The 26,612-nt window shown below is 32.3% G+C and overlaps 1 protein-coding gene across 8 annotated transcripts; it reads left to right on the forward strand.

Annotated features, from left to right (window-relative positions):
* The first annotated feature begins 135 nt into the window (after positions 1-135).
* LOC105335722 (high affinity copper uptake protein 1) lies at positions 136-22,249 on the forward strand. 8 transcript variants are annotated; one of them, XM_034443820.2, is made up of 8 exons: positions 136-280; positions 4,292-4,526; positions 12,147-12,341; positions 13,038-13,104; positions 13,220-13,382; positions 15,029-15,076; positions 15,762-15,800; positions 20,409-22,249. In XM_034443820.2, the coding sequence occupies exons 2-8, from the start codon at positions 4,497-4,499 to the stop codon at positions 20,608-20,610; spliced, it is 744 nt and encodes a 247-aa protein (XP_034299711.2). In that variant the 5' UTR covers positions 136-280; positions 4,292-4,496; the 3' UTR covers positions 20,611-22,249. The 8 variants fall into 8 exon arrangements, with proteins under 8 accessions (XP_034299711.2, XP_011438067.3, XP_011438068.3 ...); XM_011439765.4 differs by lacking the exon at positions 15,762-15,800; XM_011439766.4 differs by lacking the exon at positions 15,029-15,076.
* The last annotated feature ends 4,363 nt before the right edge of the window (positions 22,250-26,612 follow it).

Consider the following 26,612-nt stretch of genomic DNA (forward strand, 5'->3'; position numbering starts at 1 on the left):
TTCGAACTTTCATGTTTTCATTGCAATTTACTTTACATCACAATCAGAAATCCCACTGAAAATAAAACTAAGATAAAACACAATATTTGAAATAAGAAATTCTGTATCATATCTAAAATTTAGAAGACTATTACAATTCGAAAACGTGCCCTCAATTTTGTTAACCTTTCAACTCAAGTTTGACGTGAATGAAAGTTGTTGTTGCATGGTCATGACTTACGTTAGAAATCGTGAATGAAAGATTAATTTGCTCATTCTGAAATCAAATGATTAAGCAAACGTAAGTATTTTTCATTTCACGACCAGAACAAACTAAATAATCTGTTGTTCCTAGGCCTAGTTAATAGGTCGTCTCTATTAGTCTATATGGGCCATATATTATTAAATAGCATCTAAAATATTAACCTGAAGAGCAGCTGGGACAAAATATTATTCTTTTTTGCACTTTTTTCATTCAGACACTTTGTCAGAAGTAAAGTGATACAACGTTGTTTTATCCATCAGGTATTTTCCTGGTTATACAAGTAATAGTGAATATATGCCGTTTCTAAATCAAACTTAAATTATTGAAAAGACCATTTTGAAGTTTGTACAAATACAATATTTTATTGAAACACAATTACAATAATTGGCAAAGGCCCAATGGATATACAGGAACATCAGTGTATGTTTACAATAACTGCATGTACAGTATATATATTTTTAATAATCTATATAGATCAGTATAACATTTCCCAGGGATGTATCTGCTATAGTATATACGTCCCTGGTTCAAAGCAGTCATTTAAGAAATAAACAACGTTATTTAACGTTATGCGCTAGCCCATCATGGAAAATATGCCAGCAGAGCAGTTGCTATTCATAACGCCATGTTCACTAAATAATCGTTGTTTATTACTTAAATTATATTTGCATTTTACCACTCGCAAATACCCTGTATTAATTATTCTAGACCTTGACATTTAGCTATTACATCAAAAGTAAACATTCAGACTTTGTAATGTATCTTTTTAATTCACATAGATTTGTTAACAGAATCAATGATATGTTATAACAGTAATTCCTTTAAAATGTTATCAAAAAACATGTTTTAATATTAAATACGTCAATTTTAATGGAGTTAGAGAAAAACACATGATGTATCATATAGGCTAGTGGTTTAATCTATAACGTCATGGAAAGTATATAACGTTACACCTTTATGACGTCATAGTATACAGATAGAGCAATTGCGATTATAGAGAAATATTTGCAGCTCCTCCGTATGGGCTTACAGTGGGAAAGAACAATGGAAATGCAGATATTAATTAATGAATTTAACGGTAATATTTAAAATAGTATGTATTTCACTATTTAAACATAAATGTAAAATGTATCTTTCTTTGTCAAAGTTATTGGCAATATTTATTTTAATCATGTTATAAAAATTACTAAAATAGCTGTTCCTTAGATGAGAATAGGCTTTACATTGAAAAAGAAAGTGAGTTTCATCTTCAATTGCACCAGTTTTACAAGCAATACAATATCTTTCATTCCTAAATGTGGCATTATATCTACCACTTTCTATTGCAAGTTTATGTGCACTTAATCTTATTCTACTAATAGAGGATCTCTCCGACCTTTTCCTGAGTATATCAACATAAGGACTTCTTTTTCTCATATAAAATTTGTGAAAAAATGAAAGTTTTCCTGAGCCAAAAATTTTTGATGATTACTCTTGGATACATTGGTCAACAATTCTTTGCTTTATGTTTGGTAAAAAGTGTTGAATTGTATGGTGTTCCGATGGGGCCACTTCGACCTTCACACTTTCGCCTTTAGGGTGAAGAAGCGAGAGTGCGATGTTGCGAAGGCGAAAGTGCGAGAGTGCAACGGCAAAGGAGCGAAAATGCGAATATGCGAAGGCGAAGGAGCGATACTTCTATCGCGCCTTCCCAACTTCGCACTCTCGCCTTCGCAACTTCGCGCTTTCGCCTTCGCCTTTTTTGATAGCATTCAGAAAGTCTCGGTAGATTACATAGAATTTGATGCAGGCAGCGTACTCGCCAGGGTTTTCCGATTCATCCATGATATTATTGGTACGCATGCGCTAGGCCATTGTGCTTACTATGAATGTTATAAATATTTTAATGTGTTATGTGACATATATGTTTACTAGTGCTGGCTATGCCTAATCATTATATACTTACATAAAACATAATGTCCGCCATAATGTAAACATATGCACTTCCAGACTCTTGTCACTTACCAACTGTCTGGTTATTATGGATCAAACACAGTAACATTCTAATTTCATTATGCGACACTCCTTGCTCATGTATGGACTTAGAGGGGGAAAGGGGGGTCCGGCCCGAAAAATTCAAATTAATAACTTCACACATGCAGTAAAGGGGGAGAGAGCTCCACAATTATTAAAAGGAGAAGGCGAAAGCGTGAAGATGCGAAGGCGAGAGTGCGAAGTTGCGAAGGCGAAGGAGCGATAGTAGTATAGTAGTATCGCCTCTTCACCTTCGCATTCGCATCTTCGTGCTTCGCCGTCGCATCTTTGAACTTTCGCTCCTTCGCCATCGCATTTTTGCCTTCGCAAAGTGCAAAGGTCGTAGTGGCCCCATCAGAACACCATAGAATTGTGCTTTTATAATTACGAATGTTTGAAAATCCCAAATTATCTAGGATGCCTTAAATTTTCTTAGTCCAGGAATTGGAATTGATTGTTCCCTGATATAATTTAAATGCCAAAGAATAAACGTTATCAAGTGATTCCAATATTTAATGCTTGAGAATAATATTTTAGACCAAAGTGGTAACCTGTTTAATTCTGCCAAACAACCAGCATTAGATGCTTTGCAATGTAATCCAAGTATATCTTTAAGAAATTTTACAAGAAATTTTTCGATAATTGAAATATATATATATTTATACAATTACACTTTATAGTTTTTGCTTTGGATGAAAATGTACTGTACACTTTGAATACACTGTCATAAATATATACATTATTGGCTAGTTAACATATTTTAGACTTATATTTTCATATGACTCTTAGACCGAAAATTGAGAATGGTCTCAACTTGTTATCTAAAAGTTGTAATAAAATATCAATTATTTTATTCCACAGACAGGTTAAGTTAATCAAAGGTTAAATTAATTTGATTAATTTAAGATGTTTTTTTACTTCAATCACTTTTTTTAAAGCACTGTACATTTTGAATTGCTTAGCAAAAGTTTGCGTCAACTTTATGATGTTAATAAGAGCATAATGTGTAGATATATGCATACTTATATTTACATGAAATTCAGATTAAATTATTTTTTGGAGACTTATGGCCCTTTTGTAATCAAAAGTTTGGCCATACTACTGAGACAATTTGTCAGTGAAAATCTCAAAGACCAAAGTAGAACATAACTTCAACAATATGTAGTTGATGAGGACATAATGTGTAGTTTTCTGTTCTTGCAGGAAATTCTTATTTGATACAGAACTTTTTTTTGGAGTTATGCCCATTTATTTTTTATGCATAAATTGCCATTCATAATATTTTTAGATAAAGATAACAATAAGTTGAAAAAGGCCACAGAATAGTATAACTTGGTTTCAAGAGCAGATTTATTTAGAACGTGTCTGACTTTAGATTTTCATAGATTTGTCTTAGATCTATTTTTGCTGTAAAGGCAAGAAATATAGAAATAAGATTCCAAGTAGTAGGTATTTTTAGGTAAGTAAGTTTAATTCCTGTACTATTTGCAAAAAATGGATTTCTTCTATAGATCTCTCAATATAAGATTCTGGTACCTGGTAGTAGGTTTAATATAGATGTAAAGTTGTTTTCTTTTTCAAATGTGATATTTTAACTTTTTTTCTCAATGAGATTCATCCATATCCTGTTCATGATGAATCATTTAAATTGTTATCTACATAATTTTACTGATGACAATTGCTCACCATCTAGTGTTGTTTACAATATTATTTAATACCAATCAATTGAAAGTAGACATTGAAAAATGGTTCATTATTAATTTGATCACTGTAACTTTTCCAAAAAAAACCCCAAATTCATGTATCTGCGCATGAGAGCTTTGGATCGTTTTTTTAAAACTTCACTTATTCCCTGAATTATTTGTTGTGGAATTTAAATGCAGACAGTCACGGTCTTATGTATACTAGTACTATGAGATGCAGAGGGAAAACACCATTAGCATGAAATAAATATATTTTTTAAAGTGTTCGTGATAAAAACTAAATTCTGCCAATAAATACATTATTTTTTCATGCATGTACACGTATTTACAGGTAAAACATCCTGGTTGAGAACATAAGAACCGAAATCAGTCAAGGATATTCAAGAAAGGGGAGGATCTTATTCACCATAGACTGCATTCAACAGTTCGGTCTCCGTCTGACCCGATTCAAGTTTGACAGGGAACGCATTAGATCTTGTGTACGACCAACCAGATTCAAGTTTTGGGCTGCTGTGCTGCTCTGTCTTCTTTACATTATGGGCCACATGATGAATATGTCATCAACAGTATGTACAGATTGTTTTACTCTGAAAGATCTATTAGTTCTTCACTTCTTTCTTACTATTGAAATTTTACATGTAGGCATTAGGATTCAGATTTTGCGGTATTTGTAGTACCCTCTTTTTATATAAATTTTGATTCTATATTTCTTTTCTTTTTAAAACTCAGAGAATAAATCCATTATTTATTATGTCTAAATGAATTGATTGATGGTAATGGGTCATGATTTTTAGAATGACACAATGAGATCTTGCACACTAGATGGGTCATTGTGTACTGTTTATAATGTTAAATGTTGAATCACATCATGATCAAAATTAAGCTTGAAAAATTCTTTTCTCCCCCCCCCCCCCTTTTAATTCTAATTTAGTCATTCATTATAGGTTTATTTTTATTTACACAAGATTTATTAAAACAATTATTAAACCATCAATCTACAGTTATGTTTAATCATACAGAACTGTGGTTTTATCTTAGCTATAGGTGTGCTTTGTGATTGTTGCTCTGTGTCAGTCTGTTTTGAAATATTTTTTTTATGAAACTTTCAATCTTTCAATTTGTTTAAGTTAACTGTCACCTCAAGGTATGATTTTATGGCAGGTATTCTCTTATTTAGCTTTTGGTCTCCTTAGATTATAGATTTCGTAAACATTCTGTTTGGATGACAGTATTCAGCTGTGCTAATCTTTGAAGAAATAGGTCAACCATATCAATTCCTTTTGAAATCAAGTTTACATATGTGGCAATAAACAGGCAGTGTACGGCTATATATTACCTTCAAATATTTTTAGTAGAAAAGGACAGTAATTAGTTGTGGGGAATAAGAGCCAATTGACCCAAACATGATAAAAGTACATGTATAAGAAACAAAAATAAATATATAAGCTGATAAACAAATGTATTGTCTGAATGGGGACCCTGTCTTGTCCTGTATCCCTTGTTGTTATCAAAAGATACAATAGACTCAGATTGGATACAATAAACTCAAATTGAATATACTGAATAAAGGTACTGTAAATTATCATGGCAATGAACTTGTTTACAACCTTATGAGCAACACCTTGTGTTGTCATTTTATTTCATTATTTAGATGAGGCAGACAAATCTGAATCCTTCTCGCGATAAGCATTATAGTAAAGCTAACAAATCTTTATCAATCTGCATGCAGTCATTGTTATTGCTGACGTTTTTTGGAGGAGGACAGCTGTACTGCTGTAATTGAATAGAAAGGCAAATGTATGATCAGGTGACAAACACCTGTTATCTGTTGATATTCAATAATCAGACAGGTGTGTTATGCACAGGAAGTCCGGTCTTTCTGGAGGGGATCAGGCATTTTGTCTTTTTTAATTTAACAGTCCTTGTACTTTTCTGCATGGAGTACTTTTAGAATTCTCAGTACCTGTGTACTTTTCTGCATGAAGTACATTTAAAATTCTCAGTACATGTGTACTGCCATTTATTCTTATGTTATCAAATTTCATACGCTGTCTCAGTTTTACAACTTTGTGCAATGGGACTATAGAAAGGTACCCTCTAGATGTCACGTTTACACATTCAAGGTCCAGAATTATATAAGGACAAGGCTGTTTTTCAGTTGTTGATCACTCGGGTGGTATATCCCAGAATAGGTATAAATAGATCTCAGTGCTCGCACACTTGATTTTGGTACCAAGATGGGGTGTTCAAATTAATGAGAAACTCAGATATATTTTGGGGAATATTGAGAAAGTCATTATACATATGTATATTTTGAAAGTCATATTTGGAGTCTCATGTGTTTTGTCAATATGAACTTTAATAATTTCTCAAAGTATAAGTTATTACATATCTATGTAATATATATTCTTTGGTGACAATATTATTGAGGAAAATAAACAGAATCATTTCTTTGGTAAAAAGTGTAGCTGTATCTCTTTTGAGATCCCTAGGTTAACCCCAGACAGACAGAGGGGAGATATTATCTCTGACAGCCACTTGAACAAAGATATGCACAATTTAAGACCAATACATGTTCAACAACATTTTATTCAAGCAATATATAAACAAGTTTAATACTAGCTACAAGTACGGTAGACAAATTTTAGGACATTGGTTTGAAACGAGTCATTTGGAACGTCATATCACATCCTCTTGATGATAATTGTCAATTAAAAATAAACAGAGGAAGAATTGATAGAAATCTCAAGATGTAGCAAAAAAGATGGGAAATGTTAATATCAATTGGTCTGTTTCTCTGATTCATTTCCCCTTTGCACTTCTACCATACCTGCCTCAGTCACATTTATCAGTCTACATACTTGAGTGAAGTGCTGAAAATACAAAACGCCACTGTTTAGTAAATATTTGCTGTGTACGATCCTGCTCATCTGTGGGTTTATATCTGTGGTCTTGATAATATAACTCTCTCTTGGACTCTATGAAGTAACAGTCAGGCTCGTATCAATCATATCCCATTTAGAGGCAGGTGTATCGTGTAATAGGTGTTAGGGACCACTCAGGTAAATCTTCAATTTCTAAGAATTTTACTTGTGAAATAGGGATTCCATTTTAATGAATTAATGTACAACTTCCACAATGAATTCAATTTATTGATACATGTACAATAATTACCATTTACTATTTTGTGTTAATTGAAAAGTAAAATATTACAATTTTTATGTTGAAGTGACAAGTTTATTTCATCTGTTGCTTTTATTGTTATAATTTATGAAAAAAATACCAGCTGTGAACTTTGTCATTTTTTTGCAAAATATTGCATATTCACGCAGGTTACTCCTATTGTACCGATAAATACTCCTACAGTTTTCAAGATGAAAAGTTGTTCTTTTGCAGATCAATTATTTACGAGAGGTGTGCATATTGCTAGGATTTTAAATTCTGATAATTTCTGAAAAAAATATCAGCTGTTGAACTTAGTCATTTTGGCAAAATATTGCATAAAGGGTACCCCTATTGTACATATAACTTAAATGAAACATTGTCTCCGCCAGAATAAGATTAAAATAAGACAGTTTTAAAAAAAATTATATAAGGAATAAGGAATCATTCTTTGAGTATTATGTGGTGATAATTTTGGTCAGGGCATGATCAAATCCAATAAAGCCCGAAGGGCTTTATGATAGATTTGATCACGCCCCGACCGAAATTATCACCTCATAATATTCAAAGAATGATTCCTTATTACTTATATTTATATAATTTTAAGCCATCGTACGATTAAATATTTAAATATAAATAAGCAAACCCCGCTGGCGCCTCAATTTGGCGTCATTTGTATTATGGGTTATATAGTACAAAATTGATACGTAGTGCTATCACAGGCAAAGACACTGGAAAATGTAAATATAATGCAATAGATTAAAAATATAGATAACATGAGCTGAATCATTATAAAACCTAGCAAGAGGATTATCTTTTCAGGTTTCAACACAATGAAACGTTTTGTTCATCAGTATTCAGGATATCTAGAATGTTCTTAAAATCTTCACTACTCCCAATATGAATAAAAAAAAGTGTATTAACTGTTATGTGTTCGTGTGCATGCATAGATGACCCCATCTTCTTTCGTTTATGTAATGCAATGATTGATGAAAAAGATGCACTTCAAGAAGATCAAGAAACATTAATTCAGTATAATTTTATAAGCTTACCTTTATCATTCTTTTTTTAAATTTTTATCCTTGTAATTACATGTGCATGTATTTTTTTTTGTGAACAGACAGATACACTACATGTCGTTTTGTCTTTAGGATCCCCTACTTCATGGCTATCACTTCTTCTTACACAAGCTAATAGTGAACATTGGTATTTTTTCTCTGCAAGCTATGTTGGGGAGGGGGAGGGGAATACAGGAATTATTAGTATTATTATCAGTCATCCAGCTTGATTGTCTTGTCCTAAACCTTTTAAAAAAGATTTATCAAAATTTAGACCTTGTTCATGACTGTAGGATGTATAATGACCCTGAGCTGAGATCATTTGCACAAGATGAAGGTCATATCATTATCAAATCATTTAATATATATGGTATTTATTTTCAATTTATTTAGATTGAATTCAAGTTTTAAAAAACAATAATGATAAATTCACTCTGTCTAATATGTATTGTTTCTTTTTGAAACAAAAAGGTATTTTTCTAGATATTGTTTTTAATTTTCATTTATCTTTATTGATATTTTATAATGTATGACAGCATAATTATGAAGTTTTATACATTCACATGTAAATGCTTGAATGTGTGAAAGAAAAGAAATTGATCATTCAGGTAACAGATATTTTCCACACAATGAACCCATGCAGTTGTGTGAAGTTTTGACTTCAGCAGGAAATGTTTCTGTTGTTATTGCCCATGTCCTGTGTTGGCTCCCAAAAATCTGTGCCAGAAAACATTGTTTTCATGCTGTGCTAACACAGAGATCAGGACTTGGTCTCTATGTTGCAAGATTACTAAAAATCCAGGCAATCATTACAGATCTTATCAAAGAAAATCAGTTTAACCATATATTGAAGTTTATTGACCCAAAAAATTTGAGAAAAGATTTGAGTTAAATTTTGTGATTGATATTACTTTTGAAATGATTTTAGGTATGAATAATTTAATACATAATATGTGGTTTTGTGTGCCAAGATATTCAACAAAGGGTTAACTGAATAAAATAATGAATTCATGAAAATCCAGAGATCAGATGTACGGTATTTATTTGGCCTTGGACTTTTAATGAATTGATCGAAACTTGAAAAGAAAAAATTGCATTTCATGTAAAAAATTTAAAAGAGTATTAAGATGATCGTCCGTTAGTTAAAGACTTAAATAAGTAATATCAAATTTTGTGAACATTTGATTTAATAAATTTAAATTTTTTTAGATATTTTGTAATTTTCAGAGGTGGACAATTTATTTCCATTTATTCGTACATTTTACATGTATATCAGCAGATGGATCAATTTTAAAATTTGTATTCTTATTTAGGCAGACCTACAAAGTAGATCTGGTTTTGGTTTTTTGGGGGTTTTTTTGGTTTTCTTCATGTTCTTTGTTTTCACAGATGGTCAACCTTCGGTTTGGTTTTCTTGGGGTGTAGTCTAATTTCTCAATCCGTTTAGGTCTCTGCCCATTTGTTGAAACAGTGAACATTCATGCACTTACTATATTTTTATGCTATCAGATGATTTAGCGTAACTAATGAATTGCTTTTAACCTGATTGAAGAGTTGGAGATAAATTGCTTATAAGATAAATACATGTGGAAGCATAGATCAAGAATGTGGCATTCAATTAACCATCTTTATAAATTTCCTCCTAATGAAAAAAAAAAAATTCTTTTCTGTAAAAACTTGATTCAACATATAATTAGGAAATGTAAATTCATGCACATAAAGCACATGAAGCTGCATTAATAATGTATGTATTGATACATAAATTACCTTCATAGTAGTTATATATTCTTGATGGAAATAAAATGATATATAATACAGTGGGAGTTGCATGGACCTTCCATTCTCCTACAAAGCTTCGGACCAAATTGTCTTGCGTAACTGTTTTTGGGAGTTGATTTTAATCAACTCTCCTATGCTCTTACTCGGGCAAAGCGAAAGTGAAACAGTGTTTGGACCTAAGCACAAATCAGTACCGCTGACAACACTTAGTTCTTGAAAATAATCGATAAATTCGATGCTATGTATTCTGAAGCATTGATTTTCAAGTAAACTTATTCATTAATACCATGAAAATAATAAGATTTTAAATTGTACAAACAGTTTAGATATTTTTTAAAGTGGTATGTATTCCTACGCTAGAGTTCGATGTAGTCTCGTTCAACCAGACGCTTGGCTGTCTCCGTTAATATCCGACAAAACAGAGTCTCTCTTGCTTGTCGGAGATAAACGGAGACAGTTGAGCATTTGGTTGAACAAGACAAAAGTTCAATCTTGACTGGATCCATACAATTTTTCAGAAATATTTCGATTACTGATACTACTTGCCATGCAAAATCACATATCATTGATTTTGAATAAATGATAATCGATAAAATCAACTCCCGTCAGTACTTCAGTACATGTACTTTGATTGATAGTTGGGACAGGTGATGCATTATCTTCAGGTGTCACAGAACCAGCTGATAGAGTTTTTTACTAGTCCTCTATCTATTTGGGTTGTTTGAGTTGAGGGCTTTCCCTTCATAAAATTTATCAGTGGAGTTTTTAACGGAAGACAGGCTCTAATTGTTAAACGTTTAGTCTTGGTCTTACCTCACAGTATCAAGTGCCCCAAATACCTACTTTTATCCTAAACAGATTTTGTTGTGCCTTGGAATAAACAAATTGAGTTAAGTATGTTATCAACATATTTCAAGTTTTTCAGCAAGTCTTTCTAAAAAATCATAGAAATTTTATATCTGGGTGTGTATTACTCTCCAAGAAATTATGTAAAGGAATTATGTCATTTGTTGACTTTATCCATTAAAATAGAAAGTAAATTTAGATTTGAACCAAAACTAATTGGATCAAGTTTTGCCTGTTGATTTGATTCCAAATCTGAGTACATGGAACCTACAGTTTGTCTTTCTAAATTGAAACATAAATTATTAATTAAAAATGTTTTAAGAAGTCTGGCTGCATAGTTGTTATCTCACAACAAACAAACTTAAGGTTATGTATTAGTTGGACTTTGATTCACTTTACGCTAGAAAGGCAGTAGCCTTCTACCAGAGGCAATGTTAGTTTACCCCAAACTAGAGCTGTTAATTATTTGAACTACCGTAAATGTTTTGGATTTCAAATTTTTTGAAACTTTTTTATATAGACCAATATAGACATGTTATTGAGATAAATATAAAACCTAAGGCATGACCCAACATGTGTCTTGTTTCAGTAAATTATGATAGGGAGTAAAGAAAGTGGCTATTTCATTTGCTCTACTTTGATATGTTGTGAAATATTAATAAGATATTTCTAATTTTGTCAACTGTACAATGAGTATCCAACTTAAAAGTTTTCTGTTGATGATCAGCATGACCAAGTGACCAAGCATGAGTCAATGACCCAAGCAATTTCAGTCTTTGAGTACTCGTTGGCAGTCCTAGTACTAACACAGGAATTGGTCTCTACAATATTGGTCTCAGAAAAAAAAAACTAAAAAGTGCTTGAAAGTTTATTTTTGAAAAATATACTGCTGCTTGAATTTCAAAATTCAATGTCACCAGTTTTCAGAAATAAGACACTTTTTCAAGAATTTGATTTACCGTACATGTGCCGTATGTAGAACGTAAGAAATATTTCTTTCTGGATTTTTTCTCTCATTGACATCCAAACATCTAGTGCAGTATTCATAATTCATTTAGGTTTGAATTAGAAGGTTTACAAAACAGTAAAAAGGTTTTTAAATTCTGCATGAATGAACCATGTTGTAGTAATCTTAACTCATATCATAGGAAGAAAGGGAAATCTTTTTTCACTATTAACTTTTTTATATTGTGTATCAAACACTGAAAAGCATTAACCAGTAATTTAAAAACAAAATGTTGATTATGCACAAAAAAATTATCATCAACTATCCAGGGTTACAAGGGGAGTTATTTATGTTTTAGCATTGTGATCTATACAGCTGTGTTGTTTAATTTACAGACAATGTCGATGATGATGGACATGAATTCCACAGGGATGACAGGAATGACCCATGATCATCACATGCATCACAACAGCACGGGGATGGACATGGGCAGTGGCCATGATCACGGGTCCGGTGGTATGGGCCATGATATGGGCCATGATATGCACATGCCAATGAATGGTTCTGATGAATGTGGCAATGGGATGGCTGTAAGTATAAAGAAGCTTAGAGTTTTTTAGCTCACCGTAAGCTCTAGGGAGTTTCTTAGATCACTTGTTGAGCAGAGTCAGTCCATCTGTAAAAGTTTCACAGTTTGTTCATAGTGTGTATATTAGAACTTCTAGAAAAGTGGTCCTGAGACCAGTTTTGGATCTATGACTGAAGGGTGCAAAATTCTAATTTGGAATCCAAAGGAAAAATCTTTAATGCATCTTATTATCAAGAACTAATATGGAACAACTTGTGATTTTTAATTATCATGCAAATGTAGCTAAAACTGACCATGCACTATATGCTCAAAAATTCAGATCAGGGAGAAATGCAAATCTCATAATGGTCATATCTGTGGAAAAGGAACTTCTAAATAATTTTCTAAATTGAATTTTTCTCAGGCCAAAAAAATATAATGCAGAAAATAGGTCTTTTATTTTTAGATTTTATTGCAAGATTTGCAAAGGTAAAAAAAATTAATCAATGCAGCAGCATTTGACCTGATACTGCAATGAATGAAAATTTAAATATTAATTTCTTATAGCCTGTGTAATATTATAAAATTGAAGGCAATATCTTTATTGCATTTTTCACACCATATATCTTCATTCATTTTACATTATGATTTAATTGCCTAACTGACTTATTGTGAATTTCTTTGTAAGAATTAATAGTTTTTGTTCTTCTTCTTTTAGATGTTCTTCCATACGGGCAACTGTGAATACATTTTATTTGAGGGGCTTCAGACCAAGTCAGTGGCAGGTAACACATTGTTTCAACATCTAGGTTTAATTTTGTGTTTTTGCATTGTTACAGGTAATAAAGGGGAGCAATCCAGAGTGATACTCCAATTTGAATGTTTTGTAATGTGTTGTAGGAATGGTCGGGGCCTGTATCGTCATCTTCTGTCTTGCTGTTTTGTATGAGGGTCTGAAGGTTTTGCGCGAGTACCTCCTTAAGAGAGCGCTGGTATCAGGGTCCAAGTACCAGGAAGTGACCATCGGAACCAAGGGACTGTCAGACCCTCAGGTCAAAAGCAGGTACTGCCAAAGTGGACAAATAATCAAACTTATAATTCTAGGAATTGATGCAAATAATTTATGATAGTTAAAAAGATAAACAATTTTTTTTTTTGCCTTTTAGTTAATGAAATTAAATCAGAATTCAAGTGCACAGGTTATACATGTACTACTTGTACATCTTTTAATTGCTCCTGTAAAATGTGATAAACGGTTACATTTAAAGCTTTGAAATACATTTTACATTAAAGCTTACATGGATTCATAAAAAGCATTTGATCGCCACATTAGTTTCGATCACTCCTCAACTGTCGCTGGAGTATATATACTGGCCGAGAAAGTTATGGTCGGTTGCTTTCGAACTGAGGCATTTAGGTTGCACAGACTTCCAAATGATAGAACTACACAATGTAGTTATGTGCTTGTAGAAATGAATAAAGGAAACTACAATCAAAAAAAAATAAAAGATGGTACTGGTGTATTCTTAGATAGAAATTCCAATGTTTCTGCAATATCTTGCACATACAGTACTATGTTGTCTTACTTCACATGCACATCGAACTTGTGTCATTTATACAGAGTGCATAATGTCTCCATATTATTGTAGACCCCAGCTGCACTACATCCAACACAGTAGATAAGTGATAGTAAATCCAAGAATGTATAAACAACGTAACATCGCTTTTATCAGTTTCTAAAAAACACTCCATTTTCTAAAGCCCTGCATGCTGTCACTGCACAATCTGCTACAGTGTGTGTTTTGCACATGTGCAAAATTATAAAATACAACACAGGAACGTGTTCTACAATGATCAAAAATTTTTGAAATATGTGTACCTGGATTTCCTTCTGCTTTGTTTCATCTATCCAATGTTTTGTTTCGTATTTCATTGGATATGCAGTACATGGCTCAGTGGTCATAGGGTTAGGCCAGTATCCAAAAGGTCGCTGGTTCAAACCCTGCTGTGGTTACTTGATGTTGTGTGTTGTGCACTTAGACAAGGTACTTTATCTACATTGTCTCAGTCCACCCAGCTGAAATTACTGGCTTATGCTGGGAGTTAACCTGCGATGGACTGGTGTCACATCCAAGAGTCAGTGGCTCTTATCTGCTTAGCACCATGGAAACCGGGGATATGTACCGACCCTATGTGCCTTCATGGCCTTCATGGCACGGAGAAGGAATTAACTTTCATTGGATATTCCTTACCACTGCAGTGGTTGTCATATTATTATATTTCAAGGCGCGTTTATTTAAAGCTTTCCGTCTAGTGTAACGAATTCTGATGAAGGAAATACCTGAATGCAGTAAAGCATGAATAGTGCTTTTGACCTTTGCAAGAGGGTGTAGTGATTAGCAGAACAATAGAAATTGACAGCTAATATGGCGGTATAGTCAAAGATAAACGGAAAATAATGCATATTTATGAATTCATGTCAGCTTTGATATACATATACTGTTAAGCTACTGAAGATGGAGAAAAGATTGAGATAAAGGAAAACTAATTTGAACTAAGAATAACAGATTCAAAATGAGTTTTGAAAATTATTATTGTGGAAGAAAATGTATTTGTAATGAAAGACTTATAAGATTTATGAAATTAATATTGTCAGATCATAAATCAATGCAATGTTAATAAGAAACCCCTGATTATTTTAACTTTCAGCAATGGAATTTCTATAGATTACAAACCAAAAGAGAACCAATCAATTGGGTGACTTTTTTATCACCATTTGAAAATATCTGCTTTTATATCATGCTAGATGTAGATTGATACATGTTTCTCAACACTATTGATACATGTTTCTCAACACCCATCAAATCCCTAGTCGTGAGAAAACCTAATTATCATAGCATGTCTGCTACAAAGTAAGGTGTTGGGTTCAGTGGGGTATTGGGTAGTGAGAAATGATGTATGTGCTGCAGAATTATAATTTAAGAGTGACATGTAAGCCTTTATAGAACCATATACAGTTGAACTTTGATATCTCGAATGTATACAATGGATATGTCAAAGTGATTTGTAAGTCCCAACTACTTATTTTTTAAGTATTTTACTCTTGAATGCACGGATATCTCGAAGTTTTTAGACAGTCCGATTTAGTTTGAGATAACGAAGTTTGACTGTATTAACCACATGTAGCTTATTTGTACTGAAAAGCTTTAAACAGTATGAAGTCAGCTTCAGAAACATCTTCCAGCTTAATTTCTCAGATTTTTTCTCCTGACTTGTGACCTGATACACGGAAATGGGGTCTCTGTAGACTCCGTGATCAAATAGGCACAGAATGTAAGATTGATCAATTACCTGTAATTACTAATGGCAGTTAATCAGAACGTCCCTGGTGTATTTTTATACATTAAAGAACCTGATGCATAACCTGTTTTATTTGATACAGCGATGAAGTGCTTTTCAGTAGGTCCATACTTGATGGAAGGTAACTTGAATGCTCCAGTTTTGTTGTGGTTATTCCTATTCAGTTATTAACATTTATTAATTTTGTACCCTTCTGTTTAGTTTTCGTTGTTTTCTTGATTTCCACATTGTTGGTTTTTAAATCATGTTAAAACCACAATTTTTTTCATAATAAGGACATTTTAATCAGTCTTCATACGACACAGATTTATTAGGGTCTTTAAACCGTGGTATACTGTATCTGGTAGTGGTACTTTGCAGTTTTCTGGTTTAGAGGTGAAGGTTGGACCTAAATTCTTTTTATAGTTCAGAATTTTCCTGGCACTGGGAGGAATAGAAAAAGTTGGTTATCATGTTCATTTATTGGGGTTAGATTTGACCATGACATTGTTTCAGCATTAGGGGAAGCATGTTTGGAATGCATTTGTTTATTTATCAGCCATCTAGTCTCGAACAGTGCTATGACATGAATAATAAATGGTGATACTTGATTAGATAACTAAAGGACTACATATGGTTTGAGCCTAAAATGGCCCCCTTAAATGAACATTGTCATTTTACTGTAATTCTTTGTTTTATTTATACAAATATACATTTGAAGTTTTTTCATAATTTTCATTTTGATTTTAGTGCCCACAACTTAAAAATATGACATCTTAAAGTTAACCTTTTCCCGCCATTTTCTCTTTTTTTAGCATAAAACGGCTTGTTTTGAAGCAGTTTTACTTTAAGGAAACATTAAGCGACTGCTTGAACAAACAATATATTTTCACCAAAGATGTATCTCTCCAATACTTATAAGTGACAAAAAGTTTGTTCTTGTTCAAATAATGGCTCTAGATTTCCCATTCAAAAAAGATAAGAAAAATGTAAATTTTTGACTGCATGATTTTGATTGAATTATAAAAATAGCATCACTTCTGACGTCATATACTGCCAGTGAGTGCATATAAAGCAAATGAATACGGTAGGTGAAAAACATATTTTATGTCAACTCGTTTATAAAATAACACAACAAACTACAACTTTTTTTGTCTTCAACAAAAAGTAAGGGCTTTTCGACATCCCTTTTCCCTTTTTTGATTGTAATTGTCAGGTAAAATCGTATCTACTTTTTATTTAAAAATTCTTCACCGCCTTGGTATAATCAGTTGCCTATTAGAAATATAACCTTATAAATAATGCAATGTCAAAAAAAGATAACTTCAGCACTTTAAAAGTAAATATCCTTTTAATTTCTAAAAAAATATTTCCAAAAAAATCATAAAAAAGTAAGCATTCCTTTCTCAAATAGAAAATGTGGTATGCCTAGAGTATTAATGTTCTACGTTCATTGAGCAATGCGAGATAACTCTTTGTAAATCACTTTTTCAACTTTTAAAAAGTTGCAATATTCACACCCTTAATACTCCTAAAAGAAGTCAAAAAATGTCCCTACGGACCATAATTTTAAAATTTTACTCTTTACTCAAAACTTAAAACCGAAAAGATTTTAAAAATCGGATGAAAAATAAAAAAGATACAGCTAAAGGGTTGTTTTTAGCTTTCACCCCTCTAGATCCCTTATCTTTCAAAATGTTTATCTCAAAACATTTTCCGGTCTACAAATTAGGTCCCTCAACATAAATATTAAATATGGAAATATTTACTTGAAAACTGTTTGAGAAAAAGTGGCACGCGTGAATTCAGTTTATTAACATTAAAACACCCATAGACGATTTTTTATCAACTTATAAAACCGGAAGTTCTCAACGGTTTCAAACGAAACTTTAAATATATGATGATTATGACAGTTTTAAAATTTTCAATTCCTCATTTAAAAAATTTGGTGGTTATTTCAATTTTCAGTTTTTTAATTCCCCCGTTTTTCATAGTTTGAAGTCCAATATCTCAAAAACAGCAAGAGATACAAAAAAGTTGTCGCTTACGATTTTGTATATCATACTATGAAGTATCTAAATCCAAAATTTCTTAGTTTATAATCAAAAAATAAAATAGATACAAAGGTCCTTTTAATAGTTTGTTTTTTGCATGTGTAAACCGGAAGTATATAGACCGGAAGTCCAAAAAGGGACATACGGGAGAACTAAACAATTGCTAAAAGAATCTAACATTAAATTTTTATTTTTCTGTTCCATTTTCAAAAAATCCATGACGAAACTTTGTCGAGAAGAATAATAGTAATAAAACAGAACGAAAACAATAGGTCTTTTCGACCGAAAGTCGAAAAGCCCTAATTAATGTACCTGAATCATTTTTAAAAAAGCAAATTACGGGGGCCAAATTTGACTAATATCATATATAGTTCTTTGATGCAAGTACATTCAGAAAAACAAGATACATCATTAAAAATGCACCCCCACACCACCGTTAAAAAAGTCTTTTGTCCTCTTGAAAGTTTTGAAGAAAAAACAGCATAAATGTGACATGTAGTGTTAAGAATAAGTACGCTCAAATAAAGCTTTGTGGGTTTATAGGCATTCTAGACTGTGTTTTATAACAAAATGATTAATTTACAACAAAGTTGCAGTCCTTACAATCTCATGGAACAATCCTTGATGCAACATTTTCATTTGAAACCTTTTAGTTGTAAGTTGTAAACCATGACCTTAACCTTGAACTGGCCCGTTACAATGGTGACTGGTTAAAGCCTGTTTTGTGGTGGTGGAATTCCTCTTCTGGTCTCAGATGATAGAGACCTGAAGTATTACGTATATTTTATCTCATACGTGTGGTGAATATTACCCGTGTGATAAACCTTTGCTATATCACACGGGTGATGCTATATCAAATACTTCCGGTCGGAACTACTTTTGACACAGCCCCTCGCTTCAACGCTTCAGTGACCTATTTTCGAAAATTTGCTAGTACTTTCAACATAACTATATCTACTACAAAAATTAATATAAAATTTTTGTCAAAGTTACAAATATGAAGGAAAACACATAACTGCGTAGCACAGGCGTCGGAACCGGGGGGCTATTGTGAGGGGGGGGGTAGCCCCCCCCCCCTACCTTTTTTGCAAAGATATTCAAAACCGTAACCACAAGACCCTTTTTTCTTGTTTGTCAAGATTTTTGATAAATTTAGCCCACTTCCAACTTTCAATTTGCTTTGTGAAGTTTATAAAACTAACACAGTTACAAATTACGTTAACTGTCAAGGATCGAGTTCATCCTGACGACGCGATGAAAACAGAGCGCTCTCTGGTTGTGTTTATATACAAGAACTTACCGAAATAATGTTTCATAAGACTTTTATTCCACCACCAGTAAGCATCCTTATTCTTGAATCATAAGGCTAGCCTAGTGTTTGTTTTATTAAACATCATGCATCAACAACTGTTCCTCGTTCGAGTCAATTCAAACTAACGAGCATTCGCAACTTTGTGTATGTCAACAAAACTGATTATTCAAGTCTTCTAATCGGAATTTCCATTTAATCAAGTGAATAAGCTCTAAGAAAAATTATCTAGAGCTAAAAAATTATTTTAAGGTTTATTTCAGTGAAACTTTACATTAAAACAGTTAGATTTATCTCAGGAATGACGTACTAAATTGTATTGCGCAAGGTCACAATAGCCGCATAACACAACGTTGCATCATCGTTTTTAATCTTTGAAAAAAAAATCCAATTTGGGTCACACAAGGGACTGTCTCAAAAGCTTCATAATATAAATCAAATTGTATGAGATAAATAGAACATCTATAATTGTGTGATTTTATATTTGCTTTATCCAACTCGTTGAAATGGTTATATTCGCTCGGCAAGCCTCGCGAATATATACACCATTTCAACTCGTTGGATAAAGCAAATATAAAATCACACAATATAGATATCCTCTATATATCAACTGTTGCAATATATATACACCTTCATAATTGTATGCATGTGTGGTTTGTAATTCTCTTGTTTTGCTACATAGATATCCATTCATTTATATATTTATAATCTTATAATAGTTGCAATGTCTTTTCTTAGCTAGTACTAGTATTTTGATTCCTGATTATTACTAAACTGATGTTGACAATGAATGTCATTGAGTGATATGTCAATATTTATTGTTTCTAAACAATTTGATGTCAGAAAATTATGAAGTCATAAATACCTATATGTAAAGGTATAAAATTAGTTATCATTAATGGTACAGAAATTTTAATAGTGTATTGTAGAGAATAAGTATTGGAAAAGAAGGATTAAACAGTTTAACTTTGTATATACATTTCTTCTTGTATATTGAAAGTTTATCATCAACTTAGCCCTAACAACTTATTTCTGGTAAATCGATGTCCATATGTCTCTTACTTAATAAATAAGGCCAACACTTTCATCACAATATCAAATCATAATGGCTGTATTGTCATCAAAGTAAATGTATACAGGATACATACCAGTACGTACAACAGTGAGACTTATTTGATTCATTAAAGTGTCATTGTACATGAATGAATCCTCACTAGACAAGAATATATATAAATAAGTACCAGCATGCTCGATAGTCTAAAGATTTCAAAAATATTATTTGCAGTGCATCCACTATTATCTGTTAATTTTGTGAAATTTTTATGTCTTTAGTTTTCCAATTTAATCAGTTTGTCAGATTTACATTGGATTCTTCCTTACGTTTCAGATTATCGATGATCAGTGGCTCTCACCTGACCCAGACTCTACTCCATGTCATCCAAGTGTTTGTCAGCTACTGTTTGATGCTCGTCTTCATGACCTACAACGTGTGGCTGTGTATTGCCGTCCTTCTCGGGGCGGGAGCGGGCTATTTCTTCTTTGGCTGGAAGCGCGCTGTCGTGGTTGACATCAATGAACACTGCCATTAATAAACGACAATGCGGCAAACAAGATTCCAAAATTGTGATATAATTTTTTCTTTTTTTAAAGAGTTTTGAAAAAATAATATTACAGGGACATGGACCCATATATTTTATATGAACTTTTTTTTAAGTTGAAAAAAAAATCATATGCCATATTTTATTTGTTGAAGGAGAGCTAGCAGGTATCCCAGTTGTAAGGACGCTGTTAGTGAAGGGTCAACTATATGTTGAACACTGGGCCCCCTCCCTCTATGAAAAGCAAGAAATTGTAGTTTATTGATGTAATACCTCAAAACGAAATTGACCAACACTCATTTAATTAATGCACCTAGATACAAGCTCCCACCACCCTTGTCAGTTTAAGGGAAATGATTTTAGTACATGAATATTCTTACACTCCATGGCTGGCTTTTATACTGTATAGTTTTGTTACAGATGTTTTCATTGAAAGGTATATGAAGCAACCCCATTTAATTTAAGAATTAGAGTACCAAAACAGTATCAAACATTGTACCTTAACCTATTATTTTTACGCACATTATACACTGCCGTGTCTATTAATTGCAGGTTGTTCAAATCAAAATAACACATTGTTAAAGGTAGCTACGGAGAAAGGACTAATATTACTACATGTATTTTGTTGTAACTGTTTAAGAATATGAGAACTAATTTAAATTTTGTTAGTGTCAAAAATAGGCTGTAAAGATACAAAGTCTTATCCTATTTTTATAAGGTTCAGGCATACATTTTACATACTTCAGTATATATTTGTTGTCCAGATGTAGAAAGTACTGAACAATCTGTCAAAATCTGTTTGGTTTGTCTCATTAGAGTTATCTCTCTTTCCTCTTGGTGAAGGTTGACTATCTCAAAATATTGAAAATTTGTCACGTTCATATATCAATAATATGCCAAAACATTTAGTATAGTTTTATCCTAGTGTAATGGCATTTGTTCATGGCTTGCTAGCAATATTTTTGTATACCATTGTGATACAGTCACATAAAATTTGTGCTGTACATGAATGATTTGGATGAAAATTAATGGACAAATTTTTGTACTTAAGATTGTTATTGTTTATCTTGCCACAGATGTTGCACATTACATTGATAAGGTACTTAATACATGTAGATGTTGATTATGTAAATCAGTAAATATACAGTGGCATCATTTAAATTTGCAGAGGTCAGTTTTTTCCTGTCATACATCGAACTAAATTTTCAGCAATCAAGATAAACTTTTGCTCTTGTCTTGCATGCCACTATTTGGAGTGACCGCCTTCCTTTAAAATTTACTTTGTATACAGGAATCATGGATTAAAAATAATTGCATATGGGCATTTTGTCATTTGTAGTTGTCATTAATTAGAGTTTACATTGAAACGTTTACAGGTATTTTAATTTTCATGCATACATTTGAATGATTTGATACAAGAGTTCGTTCATTTTTATAAAATTATGTAATTATCATGGACGACAGAAAATGTTATTAATGCTATTTAGAATATTTTCATTGTACTGGTATGTGTGTGTTTTAAAGAAAAGTGATCAAAAATTATGTTAACGTTGCTTACTTCATAGATTTTATGAAATCCAAATGTATTGGAATTGTTATTTGATGACAATAAAAATGTACTCATACTTCAGAGATGTTCCTTCTATTTTGTGTCTGTTTATTGAACTTATACTCATCTAATCTGGGTTCCGCCAGTTTATGCCTTTAAATACTGTAAAAGCTGTACTTATTATGGAGTAATTCTATAATCAATCTAATGATTTAATGTTTGGATGTACATTTTCCACTGTAAGGGTGCATGTAACAATTTAAGGTTTCCATCTTGGTATAATTATGATTGTTATATAGTGTAGTAGGTATCAATGAGACGAGTGTGTGCAGTAGTTTATCAGTGACCTGGTCAACATTTCACCTGATGACAACACTCATTCTAATATGGAGCAAAAGTGTACAGTTTTAGGAAGCACTGTTTGTCAAAGCAAGAGAACATTAGAAGTTCTGCATACAGTTGGAAAATATAGTTGAAAAATACACATATAATTAATTCCTGGAGATACAGTGACTTGGTTTTGTATGGTAGTAAACCAGAGTAATTTTATACTAGTCATTTCAATTTTTGAAACCATAAAATCTCTTTTAGTTAATTTTTTTATTGGATTTAATTGTACAAAATTTGTATAAGAAATTGAATCACAATACCTGGTATCTAGATACTTCCTAATATGTTAAATGAGACAAACAAGATAAATGGATGAAGAAATTAAATTCTTCAAATTTAAAGTTTCTGTGCCTAGATATTGTTTACTATACGCATATATCTCCTATGGCGTGTATTGGTTAATTGTAATTAGAGGTAGATTTTTTGCATATATCAGAAGGATACGGCCCATGCACCCCCTCCCCCCCCCCCCCCATTTTTTTTTTTTTTACCTTAGTTGATAATCTATTGAACATTTTTGGTTTCCCTGTTTACCTCATCCAAGCATAATTAAAGCAATATGAGCTGCAAATTTCCTGCTGTTTTTTTTTTTTTTTACGAAAATATTATTTTTTTATAAAATGACAAAAATATAATGTTTTTTTTTAATTAATTATGTTAGGCTTTTTTAGTGGGAAAAGCCATTAAGTAGCCTTAATTGAATCAAAATTGAATTATTGTCGTCCTGTACAAAAATTGATCTGCTATATATTCCTTAGAAGAAATTTCTTTCTTCTTCGACAAAAATCAATGAATTTTTCAAATCTTTTTTATCATAAAAGTTCAGTTAGATGCAGACTTAGCATAATAGCTGGTTTTTGCAGCAAAATAAAATTTAAAAAAAATACAGCTCATATTGCTCTAAACAATTCTGGGTTTCTGTGGTGTTACAGCGTAAGTTGGTGACAGTTTAATTTCTCTATTAATTCTCCCTGGGTTGGACACAAATCCAACATGCACAGGTATCCCCCCCCCAGTGAATAAAGATTGACATCAAGTGTCGGTGACGAAGAATATTGATCTGGGTTGAAAATTGACCCGGGGGTCATTTTTCAACGTTGAATATTGATCCGAGGGTGCTTTTTCAACGTTGGAAATTGAGACCAAAAGTCGTGAAATTTATACCCGGGGTCACTTTTTAACAGCTTGAATTTTTATTTCATATCTCTGATGACCTTCACCCAATTGTCATTGTCATTGCACCCGTTGAAAAATGATCTTGTTGAAAATTGACCCCAATTACAAAGTTTTGAATTGGAATTTGCTCCACGCGATTTAAACACATGTATATATACTTGAAACTTTCAAACACTTTTTCGTGGATGTGTTAAAGGGGTATTGGAAATTTATGAAGCACTAGATATTAAGAACATTTTTAACCCCGAAAATTCTGCAGAGAGGGACTGCACCTAATGCGTACCCTTACCCATGTAATCATCTTACAGCAATTAGAGGTTATAAATTTATATGCAAATTTTTCTGAAATATTGTAATTTACCACTTCGGTGACTAAAAAATTGGATAAAATTGATGCCAAGTTCGTGTTAGGAAAACTATTTAGATCAACAGTTTGGTTACTATATTTTTCGTAATGCAGAATTTTTTTTCAATCCTGTTCATCATACACTGTATAAACATATATAAAGTAACATGCAAATTGGTAATAATAGTATCCTAAATATTCATGTAATAAAAAATACGAATTTTAGGAAAATGAACTTAAAAAATCATCGCTGTAAAACTTGTCTCATAAGCGAATTCAAAACTGTCTTTTGTCATATCACAAAGTTCACTGAGTAGTTGTAAATAAGTCGTACTGTAAATTTTGCTGTATTTACTGGGATAATGTAAACCAAAAAAAAACCCAACTATTTTTAAAAATATAGTTTGGATATACTTAGTTGGTGTAAGAACAAAATTCGCGATATGTTATATTGTAATTTTTGTATTTACAACCCGCCCCCAAAAAAGTTTGACAAGTAGATGTAAATATCAAATTAAACAATATGATGTACATTAAATTTTGTATTTTCATCCCTTCAGCAAATATTTGAAATATAGGTATCACAAAACATGGCGATTTTATGCTAAAAGTTCAGTATATTCAAAGGATTAATCTGATAATTCGAGACCTAAACATGATAGCGGTTTATGTTTTTCGAGAGACTGTTTATGCTCATGTTAAAACATATTAATCTAAAGAATAAATATGAATAATTTAAACTGTATTTTTTGTTTATCATCATTAAGTGTTTATTTGCTGTAGAATTCAGAACCGATTTCTTGATCAAAATCCCATGCGCGGGTCAATTTTCAACGGACTTCTCAATACTAAGTTTTCCGAAAAATGACACTGGGTCATTTATCGACGCGGGTCAAAATTCTTCATTAAAGCGGCAGCAGAATTTAAACCATTGACCTTTTATAAAGCAATAAATTTAAATGCAATGCTGTGCTATGATAATTAATATAATAAAGTAATGCCATACTCATGCATATTCATTCTTTAATATGCCCTTTTTTATTCATATCTTTTTTGGGAGTTGATTTTTAATCAACTCTCCTATGCAGTCACGCGGACAAACCGAAAGTGAAACAGTGTTTGGACCTCAGCACAAATCATTGCTCCTGGCAAGACTTAGTTCTTGAAAATAATTGATGAATTCGATGTAATGTATGCTAAAGCATTGTTTTTCAAGGAAACTTATTTACAAATACCTTAAAAATAGTCAGATTTTAAATGGTACGAACAATTTAAATATTTTTTGTAGTCGTATGTATTCCTACGCCAGAGTTCAACATAGTCTCGTTCAACTCGACGCTCGGCTGTCTCCGTAAACCCTTGTCGGAGATTTACGGTGTCAGCCGAGCGTTTGGTTGAACGAGACTAGAGTTCAATATTGCTTGGATCCATACAATTTTCGAGAAATATTTCTACCACTGATACATAGTTTGATTGAATTAATTTTATCTTTGAATATTATTTAACATGATTCATATGGAGGTTTCTCGACATTCTAGTCGAAAAAATTCAAAAATTCATATTATAAAATATGCGTAATTCAAATTAGAAACTACGTATACATGTACTTGTCATGCAAAATAACATATCATTGATTTTAAAATAAATAAACATCGACAAAATCAACTCCCGTCAGTTCTTCAGTACTTTGATTTCTGTATGTATACCTCTGGCGATTTTTGTGTACTCTATACATTTAGTTTGAGCGAATAAACTGAGCTCTAACTCTAATGTATCTGGCTCTCAAAACTTTGCCATATATCATGAGCACCTGTTACCAAGGTGAACGTACAATTCATATGTCATTTTCGAATTTCAACAGTCGTGCCGAGTTGTTATTTTCAAACACCAAGCCCTCTAAATGCATTTGTGGACTAGCTGTGCTTCCATGACTTTCAATTCACTTGAAGGGACCAGACTGTTCAGCAGCTTGCTATTTTCATATTGTTGGAAGCAGTGTAGGGATGGAAATGATTTTACTACCAGAAATTGTTGTATTATCTATGGTAAGCTGTAGAAGGATTGACCAAATACATTGTCACACGCCGGTGAAGTTATTATTATTTATTGCTAGCTATGAAACCCAATGTCTACGTGGGATTTGATTTAAGTTGCATAACTCTAATCTGATTGTGCAGTAAACTTTCATTTTGATTAAAACTGATCATGACTGAAATCAATACTGTTATACAATGACACCAATACACACGATATATGTGCATGCACTAAGAAAATTAAACAAAAATTTGGCAACTGAACTTGGAAAGAAAATTATACAAAATATAAATTATCAAGGTTTAAGGTTAGAACTCTCTTCATCTGTATACACAAGCAGCTTTAAATTAATTAACACGATAAGTGTCGAAAAGCCCCCCCCCCTTTTTCGGAGGAGGGGATTGACTCATGCATGCTCTGATAATTTTTTTCAGAAGGAGAAATTAGGGGGGGGGGGGGGGTCCGAGGTCGATTTTCATTTTAACTATGTGAATTTGA

This window comes from Magallana gigas, chromosome 2 (assembly GCF_963853765.1).
Source record: "Magallana gigas chromosome 2, xbMagGiga1.1, whole genome shotgun sequence".
In the NCBI taxonomy this organism is placed as follows: Eukaryota; Metazoa; Mollusca; class Bivalvia; order Ostreida; family Ostreidae; genus Magallana; species Magallana gigas.

Excerpts from the sequence above, each read along its gene's own strand:
- LOC105335722 (XM_034443820.2), top strand. The coding sequence starts at position 4,497 with ATGGGCCACATGATGAATATGTCATCAACA. Across the intron at positions 12,342-13,037 it reads AATGTGGCAATGGGATGGCT|ATGTTCTTCCATACGGGCAA; the intron begins GTAAGTATAAAG and ends TTCTTCTTTTAG. Across the intron at positions 13,105-13,219 it reads TCAGACCAAGTCAGTGGCAG|GAATGGTCGGGGCCTGTATC; the intron begins GTAACACATTGT and ends AATGTGTTGTAG.